Source organism: Ranitomeya imitator, chromosome 1 (assembly GCF_032444005.1).
Source record: "Ranitomeya imitator isolate aRanImi1 chromosome 1, aRanImi1.pri, whole genome shotgun sequence".
Classification (NCBI taxonomy): Eukaryota; Metazoa; Chordata; class Amphibia; order Anura; family Dendrobatidae; genus Ranitomeya; species Ranitomeya imitator.
In genome coordinates, this window is record NC_091282.1 from 697,747,749 (window position 1) to 697,769,320 (window position 21,572).

General features: G+C 45.8%; 1 protein-coding gene across 1 annotated transcript in view; it reads left to right on the forward strand.

The window, feature by feature from the left end:
* The first annotated feature begins 844 nt into the window (after window positions 1-844).
* The window catches only part of ZFYVE1 (zinc finger FYVE-type containing 1), a 45,448-nt gene continuing 24,720 nt past the window's right edge, over window positions 845-21,572 (forward strand). The window contains exons 1-2 of the mRNA XM_069731238.1: window positions 845-2,810; window positions 11,758-12,262. Coding sequence (XP_069587339.1) covers window positions 2,322-2,810; window positions 11,758-12,262 — 994 coding nt within the window. The 5' untranslated portion in view covers window positions 845-2,321. The remainder of the gene's footprint in view (window positions 2,811-11,757; window positions 12,263-21,572) is intronic.

Sequence of the window (21,572 nt, forward strand, 5' to 3'; positions counted from 1 at the left end):
GCACGGGGCTTCAGGAAAATGGCCGCGGCATGCCGCGCGTGCGCATTAGAGATCGCGGCGGCCATTTTCCCAAAGCCGAGATGCAAACTCGGCTTTGGGAAAATGGCCGCCGCGATCATTAATGCGCATGCGAGGCATCCCGCGGCCATTTTCCTGAAGCCCCGTGCAGCAGAGCACTCCATCTGCGCACGCGCGGCCCCAGGAAGATGGCCGCCCCCACCGATGCAAGGGATTACAGCGCAGATCGCGCGCTGCTTGTTCACCACTACGCCACTACGCCACCAACGTAAAGCTGAGGAAGAACCACCGATGTCACCACGCCCTCCCGACCTGACCAGCCTGATTGACAGGCGAAAACGGCGACTTTGGTAAGTTATTTCTCAGCATACATGGGGAATTGGGGTACACTACATACACTATAGGAACACACAGCGCAGGCCCTATTTAACAGTATTTATAGCTCAATCTCAAAAAACGGGGTGACAGGTTCCCTTTAAGGGGACTGGTTTGGAGGCTAGATTTGGTGGGGCAATGTCCTGCTTTTGTTAGGGGGGGGGACATCTTTGCTACCCATGATTCTAATTATGTAAACGGGGCGTGTCCTGTATAAGTGGGAGGGTCATACACGCAGAAATCGCCTGAGCTGCATGTGATGGAGGGGAAGCACGATGGCAGCCGTCACTTGTAGTTCTCCATTCATTTCCCATAATCCCCCGTGTTAACCCTCGCAGCACCGGTCCTGTACAACACGATGTTTACTGTACGGCTCCGTCCTGCAGACCAAGTGCGGAAATCGCAGGGAAGTCATGTGACCACTGCTTACACGTGACCCTACGTCATCACTGCTACCGGGAGCAACTCCATTCTAGGCAGGACCGTATCAGGAGTCAGTGGGGAGCCGAGCCGGGAGCGGAGAGGTCCCTGTTACCTGCACACTCTCCGCTGCTCCCGGTGAACACCGTGGGTCCCGTCTGTGGAGCGCTCGGGGGCCCGGGAGGAGGCGCCGTGTGATCCCTGAGTCACTGCCGGATGCCGGCTTGTGGTGTAAACAATAGGTGCCTGAGGTGTCCGCCCGGAGCCTCCGACCTGCGCTCCGGTACCGGAGTCCTGCGTCACCTCCCGCCCAACAGGATATCATACAGCGGGGGCAGGAGGCTGTCACCCGGGAACACCGTGCCCTGAAGAGCTGGACCTTGGAGAACTGCTGATCCCAGAGGATCCCTACAGATCTGCGGCAGATCACTAATTGGATCAGGGACCGCAAAACCATTTCACTGCCAACATTGAGCCACAAGATGATCCCTATTGTTGCGGACTAATCCCAGTTACACAGTGTGACGAGGACGATCCCTATCGATACGGTGTGACGGGGACGATCCCAATCGATACGGTGTGACGAGGACGATCCCTATCAATATGGTGTGATGGGAACAATCCCTATCGATACGGCGTGACGGGGACGATCCCTATCGATACTGTGTGACGGGGACGATCCCTATCGATACTGCGTGACGGGGACGATCCCTATCGATACTGCGTGACGGGGACGATCCCTATCGATACGGTGTGACGGGGACGATCCCTATCGATACGGTGTGACGGGGACGATCCCTATCGATACGGTGTGACGGGGACGATCCCTATCGATACGGTGTGACGGGGACGATCCCTATCGATACGGTGTGACGGGGACGATCCCTATCGATACGGTGTGACGGGGACGATCCCTATCGATACGGTGTGACGGGGACGATCCCTATCGATACGGTGTGACGGGGACGATCCCTATCGATACGGTGTGACGGGGACGATCCCTATCGATACGGTGTGACGGGGACGATCCCTATCGATACGGTGTGACGGGGGACGATCCCTATCGATACGGTGTGACGAGGACGATCCCTATCGTTACGGCGTGACGGGGACGATCCCTATCGATACTGCGTGACGGGGACGATCCCTATCGATACAGCGTTACGGGGCGATCCCTGCTGTTTCTCTGGGCACAGTAGTAATAATAATACACCAGTTTTTATATTGTTTTCATACATCCCTGGCTGGTCTGGTCTGCTCCCCGGGGGGCACCTCAGATTTACAGACCACTTAATAATGACGTGTCTCCACAGACCTTCCTGACTACTGGGTCATTTTGGAGTCTCCTTGATTGTTTTAATGGCACTTCAGTGCACTACGCCTCATTTCAAGCCTTTGGAAATAATATATTTTTATTAGTTTTTCTTTAGAACGCTATTTTGGTAATTTTAACCGTAGCCTCTACCATTTAGAAGGACCTTTCGGCTTTTAGTTTTTTTTTTAGAAAGATGATGAGTAGCCAGGGCCTGGCCGGTGATAAAATGATCATGACGGGTTTGATGTGCCAGGAAAGTTTTGCATGTGCTGGGAGTGAAGAAGCTGCGTTTGAGTGCGATGAGTGTAAGACGTTACAGTGCCAGCGGTGCGAGGAGGTTCTGCACAAGCAGGAGAGACTCCAGAGCCACGAGCGGACGCCGATCCCACTGGGCTACGTCCCTCATTGCTCCTCATGCAAGGGGGCAAACAATGGCAGCACCGCAGGGGCAAGGCCTCGGGCGGCCGTAAGGTGTCTCTCCTGTAAAATTGATCTCTGCGCAGACTGTCAGAAGCGAACTCACTCTGGAGGGAACAAACGGAAGCATCAAGTCACCTTTTACCAATCTTCAAAGAGTCCTGAACCTCTGGAAGGTGCAAAAGCGGATGACGAGACTCTGAAGAGGAAGATGACCGAGAAAGTGGTCAGTTTCCTACTTGTGGATGAAACTGAGCAAATTCAGGTATTTATATTTTTCTATCTTCCTGCTCTTGTATCAACAGCCTATCCTGTAGCGCAGTACACAGTTTACAATCACTCACATCACAGTCTGCCCCCAATGGGGCTACAAGCCTGATATCGCAGTTTGCCAAAACTAGGAATGGTGCAATCTTTTAGGTTGTTTTTTTGGGGATGTGGGAGGAATGTAGTGTACTCCATGTTCCAAGAAAAACAGGTTACAGCACTCACCGATCCTTTTAGTACTTTATTCAGACATTGTTACAATCGTCACGGCTCGGGGGTGTGCAGGAGAAGGAGTGTGCAGGCATAGACGACGGCCGTTTCGCGCCTGGTATGGCACTTCCACGGGTCAGTGATCAGGGGGTGTGACGTGGGGAGAAATACATGTGCAAGAGCCGGCTCCTCCCATCACCACATATCCCGATCACCACTAAGGCTAGTTTCACACTAGCGTTTTGAGGAGCTGCGGAGGGCTGCGGACTTCCTCCGTGAAGCCCCGCCCTTGGTTGCTAGCTCCGCCTACTTCCACATGCGGCCTGTGTACCTATCTTTAACATTAGGTACGCAGGTCATGCCTCTGTATGCGGATGCTTCTGCATACGTCGTTTTGACGATGCAGAGAAAAAAAAATTGCCACCAGCTGCGTCCTACGCTGGTCGCCGCATTGTCAAAACGACGCATGCGGAAGCATCCGCATACAGCCGCACAACCTGCGTTCCTAATGTTAAAGATAGGTTCGCAGGCCGCATTCAGAAGTAGGCGCAGCTAGCGGCGGAGGTGCGGCCAAGGGCGGGGCTTCACCGAGGAAGTCTGCAGCTCCTCAAAACGCTAGTGTGAAACTAGCCTTAGAAATACATAAAACCAACTGTAATAAAAACAACTCTCACGTGTCCTAAACTTAAAAGAATTTGACATATAGTAACTTTTACACTAGGCTACTTAGACAGTCTGAAGGAGTACTTCCGTGCATTTACACCTCTAGTTACCGGTATCTCATAAATCTCTCAGGTGGCTTTCTCAATTTGCCGGGTACTATATACATTTTCAAAAAGGGGGACACAACAAGCAAGCCATGCGTTTATAGAAAAATTGACATGTCAACCCTATCGTTCAGTCCAGCCGGACCCATCGCATGCGTCTGCATAATCCACCTGGCTTCCTGTTGCAACAACCAGTTATGTAAATCTCCTCCCTTTGCCGGTAATGTCACCTTTTCTATCCCCGCAAACATCAAAACTTCTGGATTCCCCCCCATGTTCGTCCCGAATGTGATTAATCAGTCTCGGTACTCCTATCAACTGCCGTCTGTAGCAATTTCCACTAATACATCCAAGAATTCCAGACGCGACCCCCCGAAATTGGATGTGAAGGACATGCCCATTGTGTTCGAACTATTGAGGCAGTGTACAAAGCGTGTGAACTCCTCCTCTGGGCCATCCCACACAAAAAACATATCATCCACATATCTAGAATAATGTTTGATATGTTTAAGAAATATATTCTTATCCGAGTATACATACTCCTCCTCAAAAACAGCCAGCTTTTGAGAGTACGGAGGGTGAATAACACACAGGAGGGTTTTGAGCGACAATCTGCTGAATTATGCCAGAGGCTTAGTAATAGAGGCTACCCGAGTACATTGCTACAGACGGCAATTGATAGTTAGTGAAATTATGCTAGATGGGGAAGATAGGCCAAAGAAAGTTGCGGGAAAAAGACTCACAATCTCTTTCCGATACAATCCCATGGACCGCCAGATACATGCGACCGGCAAATTGAGAAAGCCACCTGAGAGATTTATGAGATACCCGTTACTAGAGGTGTAAATGCACGGAAGTACTCCTTCAGACTAAGTAGCCTAGTGTAAAAGTTACTATATGTCAAATCCTTTTAAGTTTAGGACACGTGAGAGTTGTTTTTATTACAGTTGGTTTTATGTTTTTCTTAGTGGGATATGTGGTGATGGGAGGAGCCGGCTCTTGCACATGTATTTCTCCCCACGTCACTTCCCCCTGATCACTGACCTGTGGAAGCGCCATACCAGGTGCGAAACGGCCGTCGTCTATGCCTACACACTCCTTCTCCTGCACACCCCCGAGCCGTGAAGATTGTAACAATGTCTGAATAAAGTACTAAAAGGACCGGTAAGTGCTGTAACCTGTTTTTCTTGGAACATGGATTGCATTTCTGTCATTCGGTTCAAGCACCCGGGATCCGCAAGTAAGCCTATATCCGTAAGCAGGTATACTCAACATATGACTCAGACTTATTGGCGGTGCTGTCTATTGCTTTTTTTTGGGGGGACTTGGAAAGTAGTGTAGAAAAAGAAAGGGAGAAGACTTGTGGAGCGATTCGTCATTTGCAATTTATCGGTCACTTTGTTTGTTTTTTCTTTTCGCCCTGACATTTTTTTGCACCAAATTGTTCAAAACAACTCACACATTTTGATTTGGTGCAAAATAAAAAAATTCCCCTTAATTTTGCTTGTAACTGTTTAGTATCAAAAGTCAAAAACCCTGTTAAAAACAGGGCTGTGAAGGCGGTAAGCCAAGCCCTCTGACTCTACAGCACTGCCTCACTACTGAGCATGTACATAAAGTGCAGCACAGATTCATCTCATCTACGACTCCACAGCACTGGTCACTACTGAGCATGTACATAAAGTGCAGGACAGATTCATCTCATCTACGACTCCACAGCACTGGTCACTACTGAGTATGTACATAAAGTGCAGGACAGATTCATCTCATCTACGACTCCACAGCACTGGTCACTACTGAGCATGTACATGAAGAGCAGCACAGATTCATCTCATCTACGACTCCACAGCACTGGTCACTACTGAGCATGTACATAAAGTGCAGCACAGATTCATCTCATCTAGGACTCCACAGCACTGGTCACTACTGAGCATGTACATAAAGTGCAGCACAGATTCATCTGTACTAAAAGCCGAGCTCCTTACATCAGGAACAGAACAGACATTTATAGGACATTTCATAACTTTCCCAAATTATTCTGAAAACATTTACAGCACATCCTGCATTCTACTAATGTACCCAATGTATTATATATTTTAGGAGTCGAATACGTTACATTTTTTTTTTACCGACTCCACCGCCCAGCTAAAACGTTGCATATTAGTCTACAAAAATAAATAACTAAAAAAACAAAATTGAAAACTCTGCCAAAATCTTTCTCCAGGCAGGGCCTGGAGTAAAATGCGTCTGAAAAAAAGTAATTTGGTAAAATTTTTTCATTTCATGAATCTGTATAACATATTTGGATAAGCTTAGTTGTCGAGGAAGAATCGAAAGACTGAGAAAAGTGAAAAAGTGGCACAAAACTTATAGTGAATAAGGAGCAAGTAGTAAAGCCACTAAAAACGGAGGAAATCGCTCCAGAAAAGTGGAGAAACGGCATTGATCTCCATCTAGATTTTGTCCTGGGTTAGATTAAATCAAAGGCCCCAGTACTTGGCGGAAACCACTGAGCCTTGTTATGAAAGGTGGACCCCTGGAACCAAACCGATCTGGAGTCTGCACTTGTTCAGCTCCATTTACATGCCCAGATTTATGACCAATCTTATAGATGTTCAAATTGGTCTGATTTAGCCGTTTACACCTGCAGATCTTCCTCCTCTGTTGTGAAATCAAACCTCCCTATTCCTTATGATGGAGTATCGTTTAGGCATCTATTCACATGCTGAAATAATTTTTTAGCACACAGAATTTTGTGTGGGTGAAAAATTTTCAATCAGATGAAATGGGAATTCACACACCAATTAAGGTCTGATTGCAAAGAAATTGGTCATGTATCTGCACCCTCACAGTTGGGTGAAATGTGTTTGCCCCCCTTCCAAGTATTCTTTTGCATGTTTGTCGCACTTAAATGTTTCAGATCATCAAATATTAGACAAAGATAACACAAACACAAAATGCAGTTTTTAAATTAAGGTTTTTATTATTAAGGGAAAAAGGGCCATATGATTGCCCTTTCTTAATTTATGTTTTAACTGTGGTTTATCACATCTTTTGAAGCAGAGTTCAAATTCCCTAGCCACACCTGTTCTCAATCAAGAAATCACTTAAATAGGACCTGCCTCACAAAGTGAAGTAGACCAAAAGATCCTCAAAAGCTAGACATCAAGCTGCAATCCAAATAAATTTCGGAGAAAATGAGAAACAACATGATTGAGATCTATTAATTTGGAAAAAGGCTATAAAGCCATTTCTAAAGCTTTGGAACTCCAGCAAACCACATTGAGAGCCATTATCCACAAATAGAAAAAAAACATGGAACAGTGGTGAACCTTTCCAGGAGTGGCTGGCCTACCAAAATTACCCCAAGAGCACAGCAGTGACTCATCCAAGAGGTCACAAAAGACCCCACAACAACATCCAAAAAACTGCATGCCTCAGTTAAGGTCAGTGTTTATGACTCTACGATAAGAAAGAGACTAAGCAAACATAGCCTGAATGGCAAAGTTCGAAGACTAAAACAGCAGCTGAGCATTAAAAACATAAAGGCTTGTCTCAGTTTTGCCAGAAAACATCTTGATGTTCCCAAAAGACTTTTAGAAGAAAAATCTGTGGACTGGCGAGACAAAAGTTGATCTTTTCGGAAGGCGTATGTTCGATTACATCTGGCATAGAAGTAACGCAGTATTCCAGAAAGGGGGCAGCATACCAACAGTAAAATATGGTGGTGGTAGTGTGATGGTCTGGGGCTGTTTTGCTGCTTCAAGGCCCTTTAGGTTTGGATTTATTTTTCCCTTAATAATAAAGACCTTTATTTAAAAACTGCATTTTGTGATTAATCGTGTTATCTTTGCCTAATATTTAAATTTTGTTTGGTGATTTGAAACATTTAAGTGTGACAAACATGCAAAAGAATAGGAAATCAGGAAGGGGTAACACTTTTCACACAACTGTATATGGAATTCTGCTTTCAGTGCTGTTATGGGATGAGCTGCGCTGTCACATGCATAAAGATATGCTTCCTATGCTTGATGGCACATGTTGCAGCAGAGGTAATCGTTCCCAGTAAGATTTGTTCGTTCATGACACTGGCATTTCAGGATAATTTTAAAGGGAACCTGTCACCCCCAAAATCGAAGATGAGCTAAGCCCACCGGCATCAGGGACTTATCTACAGCATTCTGTAATGCTGTAGATAAGCCCCCGATGTAACCTGAAAGATGAGAAAAAGAGGTTAGATTATACTCACGCGGGCGGTCCGATCCGATGGTCGTCGCTGTCCTGTCCGGGGCCTCCCATCTTCTTACGATGACGTCCTCTTCTTGTCTTCACGCCGCGGCTCCGGCGTATGCGTACTCTGTCTGCCCTGTTAAGGGCAGAGCAAAGTACTGCAGTGCGCAGGCGCCGGGAAAGGTCAGAGATGCCCGGGGCCAGCACACTGCAGTACTTTGCTCTGCCTTCACCAGGGCAGACAAAGTAGGCCTGTGCCAGAGCCGCAGCGTGAAGACAAGAAGAGGACGTCATCCTATGAAGGCTCCGGATCGCGACATCCATCGGACCAGAACCGGACCTGGACCGCCCCTGGGTGAGTATAATCTAACCTCTTTTCTCATACTTCAGGATACATTGGGGGCTTATCTACAGCATTACAGAATGCTGTAGATAAGCCCCTGATGCCGGTGGCCTTAACTCATCTTCGATTTTGGGGATGACAGGTTCCCTTTAAAGCCAGTGAATATTGGGGTAGAACAAATATATGGCATCTTTTCCCATGTGAGAGGGTGCACAGACGAAGATTGCTGCATATGGCACTGTCTGACTTTTCCCTGACAGAAGATATGAGAGTAACACATGGTCAGGCATGTTGACTTTCAACATGTCCGATCCTTATGTTCTACAGGAAAATAATCCACTCTGTGCATGTGTATTTTTGGAAACGAAGAATAAAAGTCAAACAATTGTCTATCTAAAGCCCCCACACATTAACTTGGCTCACCCTTCTGATACCAACGGGGTTGTCCAGCAGATTTTAATGGGGCACCCAATAAGAATCCGGAATGTCAATTTATCATCCACCACCACCGCTTTCTCATCGAGAACTCTGGCAAGCTGCTCTTTATAGGACAGTCAGGAGACATGGCTGCTGGACGAACAATCGGACCACCCTTTTAAGTACATGGCTTTAAAAAGTGACTTTTATTCAGATAACTGGACTCCTGATTTTGTCATGAAGAAAGTAACGAAATAACCCACACTTTCATCTCAGATTCTGCATCTATATCTATTCCCAGGAGAGGCCACCAATAGGAGAGATCCTAAGTATAGGTGATCAGCATGAAATCCCAGAAAACCCCTGTAGTGTTGCACTTGTATTTCTTTATGATGAATGGCGGTATAAATCACATTGGTGAGATGTTCCCCAGGTACAGCACAGTTATTGTTTGGTTGTTATGTATGCAGGCTGTGGGGTGTAGTAACTCCTCCACCATGATAAGTAGATTACAGATAAAGGCATTTATCAAGATGATGGATCCTCCCTAAACTGGTTTGTGTTTGAACAGTCACCATTCGTAGCGTGCAGCAACCTGGCTCCAACGTGCAGAAGTCTTGTCTCACTGTGAGCATTACTTACCGCACACTTGTAGTACATGGTGTGCTAATGCCCTTGCCTAACATTGCACGCGGACCTGCAGAACCCACTATTCTGGTCCAATTTCCAAACCAGATTAGTGCATGTAAATAGCAGACTGTCCCTGCACCTGTCCAGCTTCTGCAGAGCTCACAGGGCCAGTTGTGTCCACAAAGGTCATTGCCTGTCTGAACTTAACCTTAGATTAACTCTCACACTCCTTTTTTTTTTTTTTTTGTCATGCAAAATCATGTATAACCATTGCAATTTTTCTAGGATTTTGTGTAAATTGCAAAAAAAATTAATGCCGCAAATCACTATAAGGCTATGTGCACACTTTGCGGATTTTTCCGCAGCGGAATTCCAAAATCCGCAGTGAAAACCCGTCGCGGTTTTTACTGCGGATTTATCGCGGTTTTTACTGCGGTTTCTTATGCGGATTTTCATCTGCAGTTTCCTATTGGAGCAGGTGAAAATCTGCAGAAAAGAAGTGACATGCTGCGGAATGTAATCCGCAGCGTTTCCGTGCGTTTTTTTTTCTGCAGCGTGTGCACAGCGTTTTTTGTTTCCCATAGGTTTACATTGTACTGTAAACTCATGGGAAACTGCTGCGGATCCGCAGCGGTCAAATCCGCTGCGGATCCGCAGCAAAATCCGCAAAGTGTGAACATAGCCTAATTGGTAAAGAACAACTGCGCTTTATTCACCCTCCCCAGGTACAGCGCGGAGTCTCCACCAGTGCTGCTCCTGATTCCTGTTAGGGAGCTCAGTGACTCGTATTGTCTACATCGGCATGGCTCCTGGGCTCAGGGATTGGCTGCAGCGCTGCTGACATGAACAGAAATGGGAGCTGCAGCTTGTAGAAAACATTTCTAAAATAGGGCAACCCCCTTAAAATGGAAATAGGATTGTGGAAACTCCCTTAGATTTGTGTGCTAGGGAAAGTTCAGCGGAAACCCCCCTGGTTTCTACTGGTTCTAAAACACAAGTAATTGGGAAAGTTTTTTTCATTCTTTGTATTTTTTGAAGAGAGGTTTTAGGCTTAAAAGGACATTTTGTAGAATTTGACAATGTAACATGCAGAATCCTATAAGTGTGTACTGCGCACTCCTCAGGTGACCGCTCCAGTTGCACTATTTTGATCTCGTGCAGATTACTTTTTCTTGTTCTCCCACTAGAGACCGTTGAGGGAAGTGGGAGAGAACGTGGCCGGCACAGCCCCACTAATTGTGATATAGATGACGTTTTGTAACTTTCTTACGTTGTTTCAGTTCTTTACTATTTTGTAGATATTAGAGAATAAGATTCTTCTTGTTCACACAAAAGAGAAATCTCCAGTCCTGCTCCCAGACAGAGTGGATACATTGTAGCCACGCTGTAGGCAATGCTCTGTGAGCTAAATCTAGCTGCACCAGAAACTACAAATCTCACTGATAGTTTGTTACAATGTAAATGTACCAGACCGGATAAAATTGCACCACTCCTTAGGTAATGCTCACACAATGCCTTCAGGGTTTTTTTGTTTTTCCATTTTTTTAGGCCACGATCACCCTCCCCCTTCCCTCCCCCCCCCCCCGAAAAAAAAGGGGCTGTAAAACATGAAATGTGTAAATTAAAACCCTTAGGCTTTTTCACACTTACATTTCTCAGTTCAGTCAAGGGAGCAGAACAAGTATAATGTCGTAAGTGGACCTCTCACCACTGTTATTCTATCAGATGAGTAAGTCAGAATTTTAAAAACATCTGATGGTAGAAAATAGTCAAACAAACAGAGGTCGATGGGCAGCCTATAGCAACTAATACAAATACTCAAATTTTTTCCTAAATAGTTTGGAAAATAAAGGTGCCATGCCGAAAAAGAGGAATATGGTGGTTCAGAGTCAGCGCTACCCAAGGTTCAAAGGTGTAGTCAAATTCGTGTCAACACGTTTCAAGGTTTCCAAACCAGTTCATCAGGACCAAACCACGATGAACGGTTTGGTCCTGATGAAGGTTTTGAACCACGTTGACACTAAACCGCATTCATGCTTTAACCGTGTGCGTGACTACACCTTTTGAACCTTGGTAGCGTTGACTCTAAACCACCGTATTCCTCTTTTTCTGCATGGCATTTTATTGGCGGCCCTGCAGCAGCCTTTACATGCTTTTATAGGAGTTGTGACTGTCACAACCCTATCAGGTGAGCATACCTATAATATTCTATTTCATTTGCTTATCAGATGAGACACTCTTTGCGCTTTCGGTCTCTCCAGCTTTATTATTTGATTTGGAAAAGTAACATTCTTATCGGTGGTTACTGCTTGTGACCCCTTTTCTTCTTGATCTTTTTTAAACTATAGGTGGAAGACGAAGATGATTTCTTGGGAAAACTGGATTGCAGTCCTGAAGATTTAGTAAAAGTTGTCTCGATTTTCGGAAACACCGGTGATGGTAAATCGCACACTCTTAACCACACTTTTTTCTACGGACGTGAAGTTTTCAAAACTTCTCCTGCTCAGGAGTCCTGCACAGTTGGTGTTTGGGCAGCGTTTGATCCTGTCCATAAAGTTGTGGTCATCGACACGGAAGGACTTCTCGGAGCTACAGTCAACCTGAGTCAGAGGACTCGGTTGCTCCTTAAAGTCTTAGCCATTTCAGATCTAGTGATCTATAGGACTCACGCAGACCGTTTGCATAATGATCTATTCAAGTTCCTCGGTGACGCCTCTGAAGCCTACTTGAAACATTTTACTAAAGAACTGAAAGCCACCACCGCACGCTGTGGATTAGACGTACCACTTTCCACTTTGGGACCTGGAGTCATCATCTTTCATGAAACTGTACACACCAAACTATTGGGATCAGGTAAGTACCCAAGATGAATTATTGGTATGACTGATTCATCTGCAGCTTTGGTCACCTTACGCGTGATCTAGGTGACCTTCATGGTCACCATTATTGCTTGGTAATTTTTAATGTAGTGAAGTACATTTGCAAATCGTATGATATATGAAGAATCCGCCTGGTGTAGGGTTAGGTAATTTGTGCGCATTTTAGGCATTTTATGTTCGAGTTTTCCCCGTAGTCTTGTATGAGGTGTGGAAAATCCACAGATGAAAAACACATGTATTTCGCACATAACTTTATCAATTAAGTTTTATTAACGCTTGGTAACAGGAAATTTCCAAAGCAAATTAGGTTTGAGACATGGCTTCAGAAAGACAAAGATGCACTAAACGCAATCAAAATGCAAGTGACCTAAATGAGCTAGGTGGTGCAGAAATGTTGCTGAAAATCATCACCAGCATCAATGACACCCCAAATATGCTCAGTGGGAACATAGCCTTAACGTGACATGTCTTTATGGTGCTCACTTATGAGATACCCACAACCAAGTGTGTAGGCTGGGAAATGCTGGCTTAGGGTAAAAACAAACTAACCTGGAGCTTTAAAGGGGTTGTCCAGAATGTTGTTGTTATTATTATTATTTAATAATAGTAATAATAAAAAAAAAATATATATATATTTTTTTACTATGGGCCTAAAATTTAACAGGCAGGTAGTTTCCAACAGAGGCAGCTACCTGAAGCTCTTCTTCTTCCGGGCTACTCTGTTAAAAGGGCATGACAGCCAACTTCATACTGATTGACTGGCTGCTGGCTCCCCGCGCAGGTAGGCAGGGATCCGGCTGTCGATAAGCATGATGTCCGCAGTCAAGCCTCATCAGCAGAGCAGAAGAGAAGCTGCTCTGTCAACATGTCAGCGGAAACCACTGAATTGCTGTTCAGGACCGGATCAGTGCCAGCAATGATTGGCACCGTGCACAACAGTAAATTAGCAACTACCTGCCTGTTAGTTCTTAGGCCCATAATTAAAAGATAAAGGATAACCTAACCCCTTTAATTCCTCTGCTGTCATGGCATAACCCTCTACTCTCCCACCACCAAAAAAATATTTTTTTAAATGTTTGTATTGGCAATAACTCAGGACCCTCCCTTTGACCGCTGCAACCAATCACTGGACTAAGCAGCCTGTGCCCACTAGTGGAGATGACTGAATAGATAGTTAGGTGCCTTCACGGCAGAAGAGTACTGGACCTTATTTTTTAATGTTTTCATCATGTGCTTTGTACAAGTGATACGTGTTGTGAATTCTGTGGCTGAGTTCACTTCTGTGGTCACAAGTGGTATTGCAGTCTCTGGGCTTCCTCCCTCAGGTGTTTTGGTGAGCTCGTTGGCTGCCTGGCTATTTAGCTCCACCTGAGTCTGTCTTCCTTGCTCCTTGTCAATGTTCCAGTGTTGGATCTGAGCTACTGCATCTTTCCTTGGGCCTGCTGCTCTGCTAGATAAGTGCTTCTAGTTTGTTTTCTGTTTTTTTCTGTCCAGCTTGCTATTGTCTTTTGCTGGAAGCTCTGAGAAGCAGAGGGGTGCACCGCCGTGCTGTTAGTTCGGCACGGTGGGTCTTTTTGCCCCTTTGCGTGGTTTTCGTTTTAGGGTTTTTTGTAGACTGCATAGTTCTCTTTGCTATCCTCGCTCTGTCTAGAATATCGGGCCTCACTTTGCTGAATCTATTTCATTCCTACGTTTGTCTTTTCATCTTGCTAACAGTCATTATATGTGGGGGGCTGCCTATTCCTTTGGGGTATTTCTCTGAGGTAAGTCAGGCTTGTATTTCTATCTTCAGGCTAGTCAGCTCCTCAGGCAGTGCCGAGTTGCATAGGTAGTTGTTAGGCGCAATCCACTGCTGCTTATAGTTGTGTGAGGATAGATCAGGTACTGCAGTCTACAGAGATTCCACGTCTCAGAGCTCGTCCTATTGTTTTTGGTTATTGCCAGATCTCTGTATGTGCGCTGATTACTGCACGCTGTGTTGCCTGATTGCCAGCCATAACAGTACAAGGAGCCTCACCAATGATTCCCAATAGAGGGAAAAAAGAAATCCTGACATCATTTTTTTTTCTTAGCTCTGTCTTCAGTCTTTTTTTTCCCCTAGACATTAGAGTGCTTCAGGACACAGCTGTGGACATGGATATTCAGGCTCTGTGCTCCTCAATGGATAATCTCGTTGTAAATGTACAAAAGATTCAAGATACTATTGATCAGAAATCGATGCTAGAACCAAGAATTCCGATTCCTGATTTGTTTTTTGGTGACAGAACTAAGTTCCTGAGCTTCAGAAATAATTGTAAGCTATTTTTGGCCTTGAAACCTCATTCTTCTGGTAATCCTATTCAACAGGTTTTGATTATTATTTCTTTTTTGCGCGGCGACCCACAGGACTGGGCGTTTTCTCTTGCACCAGGAGATTCTGCATTGAGTAATGTTGATGCATTTTTCCAGGCGCTGGGATTGCTTTACGATGAGCCTAATTCAGTGGATCAGGCTGAGCAAAATCTGCTGGCTTTATGCCAGGGTCAGGATGATGTAGAAGTATATTGTCAGAAATTTAGGAAATGGTCAGTACTCACTCTGTGGAATGAATCTGCACTAGCGGCTTTGTTCAGAAAGGGTCTCTCTGAAGCTCTTAAGGATGTAATGGTGGGATTTCCTATGCCTGCTGGTTTGAATGAGTCTATGTCCTTGGCCATTCAGATCGGTCGTCGCTTGCGCGAGCGTAAATCTGTGCACCATCTGGCGGTACTGCCTGAGAGTAAACCTGAGCCTATGCAGTGCGACAGGACTATGACTAAAGTAGAACGGCAAGAACACAGACGTCTGAACAGACTGTGTTTCTATTGTGGTGATTCTACTCATGCTATTTCTAATTGTCCTAAACGCACTAGGCGGTTCGATAGCTCTGCCGTTATTGGTACTGTACAGTCCAAATTCCTTTTGTCCATTACCTTAATGTGCTCTTTGTCATCGTATTCTGTCATGGCGTTTGTGGATTCAGGCGCTGCCCTGAATCTGATGGATTTGGATTATGCTAAACGTTGTGGATTTTTCTTGGAGCCTTTGCGGTGTCCTATTCCGTTGAGAGGAATTGATGCTACACCTTTGGCCAAGAATAAGCCTCAGTACTGGGCCCAGCTGACCATGTGCATGGCTCCTGCACATCAGGAAGTTATTCGCTTTCTGGTACTGCATAATTTGCATGATGTGGTCGTGTTGGGGTTGCCATGGCTACAAACCCATAATCCAGTATTGGATTGGAACTCTATGTCGGTAACCAGCTGGGGTTGTCAGGGAGTACATGGTGATGTTCCATTTTTGTCTATTTCGTCATCCATTCCTTCTGACATCCCAGAGTTCTTGTCGGACTTTCAGGATGTATTTGAAGAGTCCAAGTCTGATGCCCTACCTCCGCATAGGAATTGTGATTGTGCTATCGATTTGATTCCTGGTAGTAAATTCCCTAAGGGTCGTTTATTTAATTTGTCCGTACCTGAACACACCGCTATGCGCAGTTATGTGAAGGAGTCCCTGGAGAAGGGACATATTCGCCCATCGTCGTCACCATTGGGAGCAGGGTTCTTTTTTGTAGCCAAGAAGGATGGTTCGCTAAGACCGTGTATTGATTACCGCCTTCTTAATAAGATCACTGTTAAGTTTCAGTATCCCTTGCCATTGATTTCTGACTTGTTTGCTCGGATTAAGGGGGCTAGTTGGTTTACTAAGATTGATCTTCGTGGTGCGTATAATCTGGTGAGAATCAGGCAGGGAGATGAATGGAAAACGGCATTTAATACGCCCGAGGGTCATTTTGAGTATCTGGTGATGCCGTTCGGACTTGCCAATGCTCCATCTGTTTTTCAGTCTTTTATGCATGACATTTTCCGTGAGTATCTGGATAAATTCTTGATTGTTTACTTGGATGACATTTTGATCTTCTCAGATGATTGGGAGTCTCATGTGAAGCAAGTCAGAATGGTTTTCCAGGTACTGCGTGCTAATTCCTTGTTCGTGAAGGGATCAAAGTGTCTCTTCGGTGTGCAGAAAGTTTCATTTTTGGGGTTCATCTTTTCCCCTTCTACTATCGAGATGGATCCGGTTAAGGTTCAGGCCATCCAGGATTGGACTCAGCCGACATCTCTAAAAAGTCTGCAGAAATTCCTGGGCTTTGCTAATTTTTATCGTCGCTTCATCTGTAATTTTTCTAGCATTGCCAGACCATTGACCGATTTGACCAAGAAGGGTGCTGATTTGGTTAATTGGTCTTCTGCTGCCGTGGAAGCTTTTCAGGAGTTGAAGCGTCGTTTTTGCTGTGCCCCTGTGTTGTGTCAACCTGATGTTTCTCTTCCGTTCCAGGTCGAGGTTGATGCTTCTGAGATTGGTGCAGGGGCGGTTTTGTCACAGAGAGGTTCTGGTTGCTCAGTGTTCAAACCATGTGCTTTCTTTTCCAGGAAATTTTCTGCTGCTGAGCGTAATTATGATGTGGGCAACCGAGAGTTGCTGGCCATGAAGTGGGCATTCGAGGAGTGGCGTCATTGGCTTGAGGGTGCTAAGCATCGCGTGGTGGTATTGACTGATCATAAGAACTTGACTTATCTCGAGTCTGCCAAGCGCTTGAATCCTAGACAGGCCCGTTGGTCGTTATTTTTTGCTCGTTTTGATTTTGTGATTTCATACCTTCCGGGCTCTAAAAATGTGAAGGCGGATACTCTGTCTAGGAGTTTTGTGCCCGACTCTCCGGGGTTATCTGAGCCGGCGAGTATCCTCAAGGAAGGAGTCATTGTGTCTGCCATCTCCCCTGATTTGCGGAGAGTGTTGCAGAAATTTCAGGCTAATAAACCTGATCGTTGTCCGGCCGAGAAACTGTTCGTCCCTGATAGGTGGACTAGTAAAGTTATCTCTGAACTTCATTGTTCGGTGCTGGCCGGTCATCCAGGAATCTTTGGTACCAGAGAGTTAGTGGCTAGATCCTTCTGGTGGCCATCTCTGTCACGGGATGTGCGTGCTTTTGTGCAGTCCTGTGGAATTTGTGCTAGGGCTAAGCCCTGCTGTTCACGTGCCAGTAGGTTGCTTTTGCCCTTGCCGGTCCCGAAGAGGCCTTGGACACATATTTCGATGGATTTCATTTCTGACCTTCCCGTTTCTCAAAAAATGTCGGTCATTTGGGTGGTCTGTGATCGCTTTTCTAAAATGGTCCATCTGGTGCCCTTGGTTAAATTGCCTTCCTCCTCTGATTTGGTGCCTTTGTTCTTCCAGCATGTGGTTCGTTTACATGGCATTCCTGAGAATATTGTTTCTGACAGAGGTTCCCAGTTTGTCTCGAGGTTCTGGCGAGCCTTTTGTGGTAGGATGGGCATTGACCTATCTTTCTCCTCGGCCTTCCATCCTCAGACTAATGGCCAGACCGAACGAACCAATCAGACCTTGGAAACATATCTGAGATGTTTTGTTTCCGCTGACCAGGATGATTGGGTGTCATTTTTGCCGTTGGCTGAGTTCGCCCTTAATAATCGGGCCAGCTCGGCTACCTTGGTCTCTCCATTTTTCTGCAATTCTGGGTTCCATCCTCGTTTCTCTTCAGGACAGGTTGAGTCTTCGGACTGTCCTGGTGTGGATTCTGTGGTGGACAGGTTGCAGCAGATCTGGACTCAGGTAGTGGACAATTTGACCTTGTCCCAGGAGAAGGCTCAGCTTTTCGCTAATCGCAGACGCCGTGTGGGACCCCGACTTCGTGTTGGGGATTTGGTTTGGTTATCTTCTCGTCATATTCCTATGAAGGTTTCCTCTCCTAAATTTAAACCTCGTTTTATTGGTCCGTATAGGATTTCTGAGATTCTCAATCCGGTGTCTTTTCGTCTGACCCTCCCAGACTCCTTTTCCATACATAATGTATTCCATAGGTCGTTGTTGAGGAGATACGTGGCACCTATGGTTCCATCTGTGGAGCCTCCTGCCCCTGTTTTGGTGGAGGGGGAATTGGAGTATATTGTGGAGAAGATTTTGGATTCTCGTGTCTCTAGACGGAAACTCCAGTATCTGGTCAAATGGAAGGGTTATGCTCAGGAAGATAATTCCTGGGTTTTTGCCTCTGATGTCCATGCCCCAGATCTTGTTCGTGCCTTTCATGTGGCTCATCCTGGTCGGCCTGGGGGTTCTGGTGAGGGTTCGGTGACCCCTCCTCAAGGGGGGGGTACTGTTGTGAATTCTGTGGCTGAGTTCACTTCTGTGGTCACAAGTGGTATTGCAGTCTCTGGGCTTCCTCCCTCAGGTGTTTTGGTGAGCTCGTTGGCTGCCTGGCTATTTAGCTCCACCTGAGTCTGTCTTCCTTGCTCCTTGTCAATGTTCCAGTGTTGGATCTGAGCTACTGCATCTTTCCTTGGGCCTGCTGCTCTGCTAGATAAGTGCTTCTAGTTTGTTTTCTGTTTTTTTCTGTCCAGCTTGCTATTGTCTTTTGCTGGAAGCTCTGAGAAGCAGAGGGGTGCACCGCCGTGCTGTTAGTTCGGCACGGTGGGTCTTTTTGCCCCTTTGCGTGGTTTTCGTTTTAGGGTCTTTTGTAGACTGCATAGTTCTCTTTGCTATCCTCGCTCTGTCTAGAATATCGGGCCTCACTTTGCTGAATCTATTTCATTCCTACGTTTGTCTTTTCATCTTGCTAACAGTCATTATATGTGGGGGGCTGCCTATTCCTTTGGGGTATTTCTCTGAGGTAAGTCAGGCTTGTATTTCTATCTTCAGGCTAGTCAGCTCCTCAGGCAGTGCCGAGTTGCATAGGTAGTTGTTAGGCGCAATCCACTGCTGCTTATAGTTGTGTGAGGATAGATCAGGTACTGCAGTCTACAGAGATTCCACGTCTCAGAGCTCGTCCTATTGTTTTTGGTTATTGCCAGATCTCTGTATGTGCGCTGATTACTGCACGCTGTGTTGCCTGATTGCCAGCCATAACAGATACGATGACGTTTCACAACTGACTGTAAGGAAGTGACTAATTATAGATGTAGTCAGTGATAAGTAACAGCAGCTTGTTTACTCCAATGTGTGAATAATGACGTAGCGTCCATGTCCTCCAACAGGTGGTTGTGTCCTCAAAGTACAACTGCAGACAGTACAGTAGTTTTGTAAAATCAAACTTTCTACCGACGTCTGATCTGCCATTGATATCCTCGTCTACATGTGGGCGAAGAGTCTGCTCTCTCGGATTCATGGACTGGACCACCCTACCCCCACACACAAGCAATCACACCTCCCCAGCCATGTCCTTCAGATCCGCATGGAGCTTATATAACCAAGTTGTCACCTCCTCTGATCTTTTACATAAGGCCTATTTACTAAGTATATGGATCCCTTTAATAATCAGGCATGTCTTGTGTTCATTTCAGTTTCATGTAAGGGCAGCAGATCAGCGGGGCTGGAATGACCACCTATAAGCCCAGACTATTGGGAACAATTAATGAATACACTTGCAGCACTCGCACATCCATATGTCATGGACTGAGCACACCATGGATCTCTTGACCCGAATTTTACTGCCTCATAGGCATGCACGAGGCTGTCAAGTTTGGGTAAGGGGAGTCTCCGACAGTTCATGCCTCTCTGTCTGTGCTCAGATCATGACACACGGATGTGTGAATGTGGTACTGGGCCTCCAAGATTTCAAAACTTGCCTTCCGTTTTATTGATGAGATGACTTTGCTCATTCTGTCCCTTTCATACGGCAAAGCAACAAGTGAAAAACTGAATCAGAAGTGTCATATTATTGTAACTGCTCTAGTAGCCAATGTCTTAACTGAAATCATAAAAATAAGATTAATGTTCTCATCATAAAAATTACACAAAAAAGCAGCAATAATTGTTTTCTGTAAAAATCAACATAACTTTTTAATAGTTTGATTCAGTAATACAAACCTTATTCGGATGGACTTTGTACGAGCTTGTAAGGGTGGACGTCACTTAGCGGCCACTCGGGTAAATGACCATAAGGCACGTGGACATCTCCAGTCCTCATGTGCGAGAGCGTCTGTCGGCTCCGGTTTTCAGAGGAGAGACTAGACTGTGGGCCATAAGGACGAGGAAGGTCTTACAATCCCCCATATTCTGTAGTTCAGTCTTTTAGATGATTTATGTGCTTTTTTTCCCCACTATGAACATTGCGTGGCATAGCTGGAAACCAGTTTTCCGATCATAACTTCTGTACTGGGTTTTCTGCTGTCTGTTGTTATGTCCAAAAATAAATTGAAATCTCACACGGCATTTTAAGATCTGTCTAAAAGTGAGTTTTCCAGCACAATAATACATTTATGAAGACATATTTGCATCTGCGTAAACTTGTAGCACCCGTTTTTTCTTATTTTACCTTTTAAAGGGATTTTCCAAACTTTGGATACTGATAACCTATTCTTAAGGTACCTGGATCTCCTCAGGACCTCCACCAATCGGCTGTTTTCAGCACCGACGATTAGATGTAAACTGTGAATGCAGCTGCATACACTGTGTAGTGCAGGCATGTCAAACACGCGTCTCACGGGCCGAATGCGGCCCTTTACAGCCGTATCTGCGGCCCGCACAAAAGTCTCAAACTTTGTCTCTAAACACAAAGTTTGAGACTTTTGTGCGGGCCACAGGATGCTCAAAACTTCACGATCAGCACTTCTGGCTCTTCATTCATTGGCCGATATCCCTGCATATGACCTGCTTACGTGATCAGCAGCCGACCAACTAGCTCCGTGTCAATCCATGACGTGTGTACTTTGATCGGCTGCTGATCACGTAAGCAGGTCATATGCAGGGATATGGGTCAATGAATGACGACCCGGAAGTGCTGATCGTGAGTTTTGTACATCTGCGGCTCGCGTGGCTGCTGATCACCGTCCTAAGTCAGGAAGGCTGAGAGTGACTGTGACCGAGGAAGAAGGGACCCACTGCCGCACAGGCAAAGTCCAAGCAAGTGAGTGGCCCTCCTGTATGTAATGGTACCATTAACCCCTTCCCGACTTTTGACGCCACATAGGCGTCATGAAAGTCGGTGCCAATCCAACCCATGACGCCTATGTGGCGTCATGGAAAGATCGCGTCCCTGCAGATCGGGTGAAAGGGTTAACTCCAATTTCACCCGATCTGCAGGGACAGGGGGAGTGGTAGTACAGCCCAGGTGGCGGTGGCTTCAAACCCTTTCCCCCCCCCCCCCCCGTGGCTACGATCGCTCTGATTGGCTGTTGAAAGTGAAACTGCCAATCAGAGCGATTTGTAATATTTCACCTATTATAACTGGTGAAATATTACAATCCAGC